At 40.1% G+C, this 9883-nt stretch overlaps 1 protein-coding gene and 1 long non-coding RNA gene across 4 annotated transcripts in view; both read left to right on the top strand.

Annotated features, from left to right (window-relative positions):
• The window catches only part of stxbp6 (syntaxin binding protein 6 (amisyn)), a 52771-nt gene extending 44753 nt beyond the window's left edge, over positions 1–8018 (top strand). For 2 of the 3 annotated variants that reach the window (XM_020614007.1, XM_020614009.1), the window contains one exon: positions 492–1306. In XM_020614007.1, coding sequence (XP_020469663.1) covers positions 492–598 — 107 coding nt within the window. In that variant the 3' untranslated portion in view covers positions 599–1306. Of the gene's footprint in view, positions 1–491; positions 1307–5109; positions 5268–6956 lie in introns of those variants that run through there. The other variant, XM_020614008.1, reaches the window with a different exon arrangement.
• Positions 8019–8270: 252 nt separating this feature from the next.
• The window catches only part of LOC109968025 (uncharacterized), a 67454-nt gene continuing 65841 nt past the window's right edge, over positions 8271–9883 (top strand). The window contains exon 1 of the long non-coding RNA XR_002276040.1: positions 8271–9618. This is a non-coding gene — a long non-coding RNA (uncharacterized LOC109968025). The remainder of the gene's footprint in view (positions 9619–9883) is intronic.

The following is a 9883-nucleotide window of genomic DNA, read 5'->3' as shown; positions in this document are numbered from 1 at the left end:
ATCAGACAAAGAGGGAAATGTGGAAATGGCCTAATGATGTGGGAGGAACACAGAAAGGGGGAGCTGCTCTGTTTCTCTGTGGCCTTTAATCAGATCACTTTTCTCCACATTTATTCCGCAGTAACATAGGGTTTGTATTTCAGGTTTGGAAGTGACCACTGAAAGACGGCTACTGTAACTTTAGGAGGAATTACTGCAGAGTAAATGTGGAGAAAAGTGGTTTGGAAAAAAGGCCATAAAGAAATAATAGGTGTGTGTCAGGAGTGCTGTGGCAGACCATTTTTCTTGTTGAAACTCTACTGTAGTTTTATTTTATAGCTGTGGGTAATGTCAAGATTTGCATGAATTAAATTGCAGCGGGGGGTTATCTTACAGCACAAAGCATGACTGCCCCCCCCCATGATGATTGCATATACGTTAATTCCTGTTTCATCTTTTTTTCCTCTCATACTTTCCTCAATCTTCCTTCCTTCTTCCTTTTGCAAGTACAGTTGACTGTATTAGTATGAATAGCTCAGATAAATGTTACTTTCCCCTGCTCTTTATTGCTTGTAGTGACATGCTTTTTGTTTTAACATGTTTTATGCCCTCACTGTAAACTGGAAATACATAAATCAACAGCAAAATAAGTGATTAAATATTGCAATAATACCTGTCTCGTAATCGCAGTAACTGGGGGATAAAGCCCAGGTTGAAAACAGCAGCAGTTGCTTTGTATTTCAGAGCCAAGCATGTCTGGATACATACCTGTAGGTAAAGCTATGGAGAGGGCAGGGATCTCTTACAGAAATCCTTGACAGGATGCTTCATGCTTCTTTGGATGAAGAACAGCACTGCAAAACCTTCTAGTAATATCTGGGTATTATCTTAGCACAGTGATTATGAGATCAACTATTGTAATAGAAACAAAGAGAGGTGTAGATGTGCTTGAAGTCAACCGTCTGAACTGTAAATGTGACTTTGCTGTCAGCATCATGTAAAGAGTATCTGACATGTTCCTGTCAGTGTATTTTCTTAGCTGCTTAGAGCAGAACTAGAAAAGAAGAGGTTGACTTTGAATGATCCTTCCTCCTGCGTGTTATGTTTGTCTTAGGGATATTTTGTTACCGGAAAACAACTTGCCCTTTCCTTTAGTCTCCATCGTTAAAGAAACCCTGGCTTATTATGATATCATGAGATATAACAACAAAATTCCTCCTGCATTGTTGAGAGAGGTGTGTCTTGGATGTCTCATAAACCAAGTCTCTAGATCTGCCTTCTTTCACCTGCGCAATATTGCAAAAATCAGGAGCATCCTGTCTCAAAGTGATGCTGAAAAACTGGTCCATGCATTTGTTACTTCCAGGCTGGACTACTGTAACTCTTTACTATCAGGATGTCCCAATAATTCCCTAAAAAGCCTCCAGTTAATCCAAAAGGCTGCAGCCAGAGTACTGACAGGAACTAGCAAGAGAGATCATATCTCTCCCATATTAGCTTCTCCCCACTGGCTCCCTGTAAAATTCAGAATAGAATTTAAAATCCTTCTCCTAACATACAAAGCCCTTAATAACAAGGCTCCATCATATCTTAAAGACATCATAGAGCCTTATCATCCTAACAGAGCACTTCACTCTCAGAGTGCAGGTTGACTTGTGGTTCCTAGAGTCCACAGAAGCAGAATAGGAGGCAGAGCCTTTAGCTATCAAGCTCTTCTCCTATGGAACCAACTCCCAGTCTCAGTTCGGGAGGCGGACACCCTCTCTACCTTTAAGATTAGACTTAAGACGTTCCTTTTTGATAAAGCTTATAGTTAGGGCTGGATCAGGTGACGCTGAGCCTTCCCTTAGTTATGTTGCTATAGGCCTAGGTTGCTGGGGGGCCCCATGATGCTCTGAGTTTCTTTCCTCTCCTCTCCTGCTCTGCTCTGCTCTCCTCTCCTCTCTCTCCCTATGCTTCTATATGCCTCCATTACACATTACTAACTTTGTGTCTCCTTTCTCCCATAGTGTGCCCTTTCTCTCTCCCTGTACCTTTCTGCAGGTTGCCCTGGCCCTGGAGCTCTACTTCTCTGACGAGCAGTCACCAGCCACATCGACCTGATCAGTGTTTGATTGTTGTGTCTTGTTGCTTTTCTTCTTTTCTCTCCTCTATCCACTCACCCCAACCGGTCGAGGCAGAAGGCCGCCCACCAAGAGCCGGGGTCTGTCGGAGGTTTCTTCCGTTAAAGGGAGTTTTTCCTCCCCACTGTCGCCAAGTGCTTGCTCAAGGGGGATGTGTTGGGTTTTCCCTATGTAATAATATTGATAACAGTAAGGTCTAGACCTTACTTTGTAAAGTGTCCTGAGATGACTTTTGTTGTGATTTGGCGCTATACAAATAAAATTTGATTTGATTTTGATTTGATTTGATTTGTAGTCTGTTCTCAAACAACAATGTAGGTTGTGATATATTCACAAAGCTCCTTATTTAAAGTCAGTGCAACATCAATGTAATACAACAACAAATCAGAAAAGGTTGGCACAGTGTGTAAAATCAAAATTAAAGCTGAAAATAGTGATTTGTAAATAATTTGTCCTGTATTACATTGAAAAAAAAGAACAGCAGCACATTATTTGATGTAATACCTCGTCAATTTTGTTTGTTCAAAATAAACACTCCAATTCTGATGCCCTCAACACTTTTTGAGTTTTAATTTTTGATTTTACATACCGTCCCAAATTTTTCTGAATTCGAGTTATAACAGGAAAACTGTTAAACTCCTGTCTTACTGAAATGCTGACTGAACGGATGCAAGTGAAGAGCTGCTGTTATCCCCAGTGAAAACTGTGATTGCTGATCATCTTCCACTTTAAGTTAACTAGGGAGCATAGTTTGGATTACAATAATGGCACCATATAAACCTAATTCACTCCCACACGTTTCATGCTTCTGATGCTGCAGCCCCTTCATAAGCTCTTCAGGATGTCTCCACCCTGCCTTTACTCTAATTATATTCCACATTGGGGGAGCCCACGCTTTAGCCTGCCACTGATCTCTGAGAATGAACAAGAAAAACACCAAGGAAAGGAAAATGGCGTGTAGACAAAGTGCATGTTGTGGAGGAGTGGGTGAGGGTGGAGGTTTTGTGAGGATAATGTGAATTACTCCCAGGACTGCCCTGGAGGAGGAGAGGATTAAGAAGAAATCTGTCTGAAGGTGAAAAGGTCTTGTACTTTCTAGTGAACACCTAAAGACCTCTAAGAGAAATGTTTTTTTTCCCCCAGACAGAAGGAGAGCATTTTAATTTATGTAAACCAGGGTCCTCATTTGCAATATGTGACTGTTGCACGTGAACTTTGCTTTGCTAATGCGACATAGTTCCATGTTAAGAAAATAAATACTACATTCACATTGTAGCTGCTTCATAGAGCTGATTACTGAGAATTCTGAGCATTAAAAATTTCTGTGGAGTTGAAAAGTTACTGTATTCCTTGTATAACAGGAGTTTCCTTTTTTGTTGTGTGCATAGGTGTTTATGAACATCTATACATCCATTTGTATGTCTGGCACGAGTGTATCTCTACATAAATTGCTTTATCAAGTCAACTTATTTTGAAGGAAGACCAGCGGACCTTGCCTTCAGCTTATGGACTGCAGCAGTGCTGTCCCAGTTATCTGCCACTCAGCCTACCATAAAACTTACGGTTATGTGTGTCAAGGTACATTTACATAAAATGTCAGATTATACCCCACTGGAACAATTCTGTTGCTGACAAAAATCAACAAAACAGTTGCCGTTCCTATTCTAGCTTTTAGTGTAGTGCAAAACGGCAGCACTCCCGACATGCAGTACAGTACATTAATGGCTTGTCAGAGGAAACATCCTCAGGGCTGCCACAGCTATCTTGAGATATGTTCTCTGTCTCCTATCCACTATTGGGTCTTCAGGGCTTCCTGTGCAGCTAAGCGCATATCCTCTTTTTATTGAACTTTACTTTGGAAAATAGAAGGGTAACTGTAAAGCAGAAAACAGTGCTGAATGCCGCCAGGAAAGACATTTTCCTTAAAAGAGATGCTATACAGCAATCAGCCATAGAATTATTACCACCTCCCTAATACTGTGTACACAGGAGTCAATGCGACAGTTGGCTGACTCTCGTGTCAGTCTGCAGCTCACTGTGCATCTACTGTGAATCCATTTGCTTCTGTAGTTCTACTGTCAGGAAGAGTACAGATGTGTCGACCATTCAGTGACAAACTGATGTAAAAGGAGTGAAAACTGGTTGTGAGGACGAGTTAGAGATGATGTTTTACATGTAGACAAACTCAGTCTCCCCACTCTTGGTGTGATATCACCACTATAACTACTGAATGTTTTTCTCCGTAGAGACCAGTGTACAGTATTTCTCATTTTTAACCATTTTCACAAAGATTAAAACAAAATGGAAAATGTAATCCATAGTAGGTCAACCTCATCACCAGTGAGCCTTGGGCGTCCATGACCCTGTTGCTGGTTCACTATTTGTCCTTCTTTAGACACTGTTGGTGTAGGTACTGACCACTGCAGACCAGGAACACCCAACAAGACCTGGAGTGTGGGAGATGCTCTGACATGGTCATCAGCCATCACAGTTTGACCCTTGTAAAAGTTGCTCAGATCCTTACATTTGCCCATTTTTCCTGCTTCAAAAACATCAGCTTTGAGGACTGAATGTTCACTTGCTGCCTAACATACCACACACACTCATTGGTGCCACCGTAACTAGATAGTCACTCTTATTCAGTTCACCTGTCAGTGGTCAGAATATTATTGAAAAGGGTTAATTTCATTTGAACTTTCCTTGAAGTAGATCAGCTCTAAAGAAAAATCATTAGCCACCCTCCCACATTGCACCAGATGGAAGGGCCTTTACGTTTTCATGTTTTTGTCTTCCATCATTAAGACTAATGCTTAAGGTCACACTGCATCCACTGCACCTTATCCATCTTAACACCAGGTGTTCATTTGTTACAATTGGTCTACTACATCGTGTTGTTCACAAAATGATTCACAGATCCTTGTCTTTTCTCTCCTCTTCTGTGTTTTTCCTTACTTGTCCTCTTTGTCTCTCTGCTCTGTTTGGCTCCCTCATTCACCCTTATCTGCAGGTAACAGTATTCTCCACTCAGCCGCAGACAGTGTGACGAGTGCTGTGCAGAAAGCCAGTCAGGCTCTGAATGAGCGCGGTGAGCGATTAGGTCGGGCTGAGGAGAGGACTGTAGACATGATGAACAGTGCTGAACAGTTTGCTGTCACTGCACACAAGGTGAGGCAATATGTTAGCGCGATACATTGTAATGCATAATCTCAAGATGGGCTAGTTAAAGTGTTTCAGTGCATTGCAGCGAAATTCTGACTTCAAGTGCCACCTCGTGTTATAGAAAATATAGTCATGATTTAAAAGTCTTTATTAGTTTAGCCAAAATATGAAATGTTTTGCTTAAATGTGAAGATATTTGTAAGAGTTGCTTCAGCAGTGGGAAGATAAGTTTCCTTTTTTCATTCTTCCCTAATTTACTCTTTTGTAGCTCTCTGTAGGGTGTTCTCTCATCCTCCACTTATCCCATATCTCTTTGTTTGTCAGGAAAACTAATTGCATGCTATTTAATGAGGCTATTAACAGTTGTTTTTTTTTTTAACTGCAAAACAAAATCAAAAGTTTATGCTTTGTAACAAGCGCGCCCAATTGTGATCATCACAGCTGTTTTAAAGCACACAGAATATCACGCACCCGTGAATGTGCTTTCGCTGGCATGTGCCAGCAAAGGTTGAATGTCATTGACTTTAATAGTAAAGTCATCCACTACCCATTGAAATGACTTAGTGATGCATAATGTCATACTAGTGACGGTGGGATAATTGAAAGCCATTTGAAGACCCTTTCATGGGCCTCTGACTGCTCAGAGATGAGCTTCCCCACTGCGATGAAGTACAGAAACTGTGATAAGCAGAGAAAAATGCCTTGGTGGTCTCAGGAGAGAATGACTGTAGAGCCCCCATGAAGAATCGCTCATTTGCCAGCATTTCTCATTTTACTGTGCTGCCATTAGCTTTTATGTTTGTTTTGTAACTTATCCTGTGTCCTGCATATTATTATGCACCACACGTATGAAGCCCTTTAATCCTGTTGGTAATTTATTCATTGAATGTGTCTGAGGATGACTTTGCAGATGACTTGACAGGATTTATTATAACGAATTTGAGTTTTTCTTCTTTTTTAAAGTCATATGCATGTGTTATAAGTGGACCTCTGCACATGATGTAGCTTTGAATTATAGTCAAGTGCCGTGCTAAGCATCTGCAGTATTGTGAGAGGGTCACCTTAGCTCTTTTTCCTTTCTTTCCTTTTTACTTTTGCAACCCCGTTTCTGCATGAGCAATTTAGTGGCTGCTCAGTTTTAATCAAGACCACTTACCTCCGCATGTTGCTCTGCAACCCACACTTGTATATTTCAGTTCTCTTAGTCTACAGCAACATACCCCATACTCAATTTGTAGTGTGTGTGTGTGTGTGCGTGCATGTGTGTGTGTATAAATCTGTGTCTACCATCCTTACATTTCCATTTATATTAGTGATGGCCCTGGTCTTCTCTCTAATGAACCTCCGGCCAAACCGATTAAAACTTTTGTTAATAAGTTAAAGTGCCTTGTCGTTGCCGTAATAAAACACCCCAGGACCCTTGGCTGCTGTCCAGCACCTTTATAATAATCCTCCTTAACAGCCTTTTCTCTTTATGGAAGAATTATAGTAAACAGTTAAATCTCTATCTTACATTTGCTTTTTATTCATCACTGTGTTCACCACCGCATTTTATTGAAGATGGTCTGTTGCATCTACTTGTTTCTGTAGTTGCCTAGTTGCTGATAGGGTCATTTAAAAGAAAACTCCACTCAGACTGCCTCCTTGAGTTTCTCATAGTATTATCCTGCAATCCCCACCCCAATTTTTCTACAGCTTGCCATGAAGCACAAGTGTTAGACCACTGCCAAAATCAACGGGGATGGGGTTGGGGGTCACCATTCGCCAGACGCTGTACAGAAGAAGGATGACAGGTCTTACAGAAAATGTTATGATTATGATTTGTTAACATTTTTGGGTTACTGTATTCTGGTTCATCTTCTGATGATATCATGTCAAGCAGAGGAGAGGAAGAACGGGAAACAACTCTCATGAGAATGTCTCATTTGTTTGTGTTTGTCGAATAAATTAGGAGCCACAGCCATGACTGTATTTGATAACTACCAACACACAAAACACTTCCCCTTTTTATTACGCTCAGACATTAGTGTGTGTGTACACATGCTGAAAAGTCCTCAGCAGCCACCGCAAGACAAGGAACAATTTGTCTCACAGGTTGTAAATTGTTTCCGAGTTATTTATGATCCCTGCAGCGATTATGCAGTTTGATTTGAGTGATGGACGCTAATGGATTTCACAGGTGTGACTTAGGATTGTGTAGTGGTATACAACACAAATATATAATTTATACATTTGATGTTGTGGTTCTCACGTTTATGAGAGAGGGAAAGCCACATAAATCCAAAAATATTCAGTTTTAATTTAATGCTTCCTTTGACTGTTGCTGTATCACAACAGTGTTGGCCAAAAGATTTTTAACTCCGTTTATAAACTGCAGGTGATGCTGAATAGAGCCGTTGAGGTGACCTGTAACAATAGGGAAATATTTTTGTCATCTCCTAGACTTGTCTGCCATTCAGAAGCAACCAAAACAACTTGGAATACATTTGCTAACATTTTTCAAAGTGTACTTGAATAACATGCTTCTTTGTTACAGTAATTTATGTCAAAGGGTGCATTTCAGCTTCTGCATTGTAGAAAAGCAAAACATGTAATTCTTCTAGTATTACTATCTCAATGTCTGTAGAGCTCATTTATCCCATGAAGTTGGGATGTTTTGAAATTACTCCTGGCTCTTTTTCAGCATTAAACATTCAGTAGTCCTACCTAGTGCTTTCTGTATAATTTGGCCTGGTAATTCTAATGATGTGTGTACTGATAGATAAAGAACAGAATGTCTCAAATAGCAGCAGCCATGCGTAGAAGTTTATTTTTTGTGTCGGTGCTTTCACACTGACTCTAACTTTAGTTTTGTCCCTGGCAAGACACCACCCTCACAACTGAGCCCTATGTGATTTCTTTTCTAGTTTGGATTTTATAGTTTATGATATTACAATGCACTGACAACCTTATCTTGCAGAGCAGATCATAACGAAATGTTCCAGTTGCCTAACTTTTGTGTTTATTATTCTGTGTCATTTTGTTTAACCAGCTCTGAGTTCCATCAAATGGTAAAATTTCATTCAAAATGGTAAAATCATCATTAATGCATTAGTGTATCTTACCTACATGGATGTTCATTGCTCATGAACAGTAAGCTCCCAGTGTGTCTCAGGGGTTAACATTTTCTCTGTCTGATGTGCTCAGTTTCACTTCATGCTTCAACAATGCTCTTATCACCCTGATCTCAACTCTCTATAATACTGTCCAATCCACACACAATAAAATGGTTCTTTATTAGTGCCTTTTGCTGTTTGTGTCTCATCTCAGTCTACAAATCGTTGTGGATGTGTGCTATGTAGCATCCCAGGGAAAGACGGCCTCAGAAGATCATGAAGATAAAGGTTTTGGTTACAACTGAATAAAATACCAGACCAGAGTTATGTGGAAGTCGCTGTAAGAGGGTCGGCATCATTATTGATCAAATTTTGAACATGAAAATATGACTTATTGTTTATCTACTGAAATTTGAGCAGCTTCTGATTAATACCTTTTGTATAGATAAACATGTGCATGCACCAAATTTAAATTTACTTTTACATTGTGTGTATGAACATTATGTATTGTAAATGGACATTTTTGACTAGTGGCATTGAAGTTTTTTAAAATTTTAATGGGAAATGCATCATTGAATGTCTTCACATAGATGCATGTAGCCTAGACACAGTACATGTGTAAGGGTGTGATATGTGTTGTACCTCGGTCCTGGTTGCAGTAAAGACTGCCCTCATGTGGTGTAGTTTAAAAACAGCATCTGTAAATACAAACCAAGGACCCACTACAAGGAATTACAACTAAAGAACATGCTTTGTATCTGTGAAAATGAGATTGGTAAACACCAGTTAACGTAAGAAGAGAATTTTTGTCAACTTGCCGTTATAGCTGTGAAGAAAGTTAAGAAACTCACCTTTGGTACCTGTTAAAGAAAGTTACCTGTGTAAAGAGGTTATGTTTAATTGTTACTATAGAAAACCATGTTATATACTTACCCCAAGAGAAGTTTGAGTTGTCCCCTGCTGTCCTGAAAGCCTGTTCATCTCTTAAGTTTCCTCCCCTGTTCACTAGCGATGATACCTTTTCTAATCTAAATCTCGTCACCTCTGAATATTTTCTGATTGCCTCATTTCAATGTGCCAGATTCTGCAGTCCTTTTAGGAAAAAGTGACACCATTTGTTATGCCTACATTGTTATTGTAATAACTGATTTCTGGTATCAGAAGAGCCTTCCTTCCTGAGGGCCTATTTCCTGTTTTCACAGAAGGAGTGGGGGGACACTGGTGAGGCTTCCTGATAAAGACTTAACAAAGGACAGAGTCAAGTGAGCAGAAATGAATCTTCTCAAAACATCTATGTTATCTTCTCCTTTCTTGCCGCCGCCTCATAGTATTCTAATCTTCAGTTAATGATGTGCACCAATCTAACAAGTGGAAGGGCAGTAAATGTGGTAGCAGTGTGGAAATACATGACCTATAGCTTTTAGTGACGTACAGAGTGGGGTGTAATTACCCCATAAAAAGCCCCTGTGCAGGACTCTGCTATCGTTATTCTCTCTGCCAACTCACTCACCATCCCCAGCTCTCTTT

This window comes from Monopterus albus, unplaced genomic scaffold (genome assembly GCF_001952655.1).
Source record: "Monopterus albus unplaced genomic scaffold, M_albus_1.0 scaffold141.1, whole genome shotgun sequence".
Lineage (NCBI taxonomy): Eukaryota > Metazoa > Chordata > Actinopteri > Synbranchiformes > Synbranchidae > Monopterus > Monopterus albus.
The sequence above is the reverse complement of the archived record's forward strand: the minus strand, read 5'-3'. Positions and strand labels throughout refer to the sequence as shown.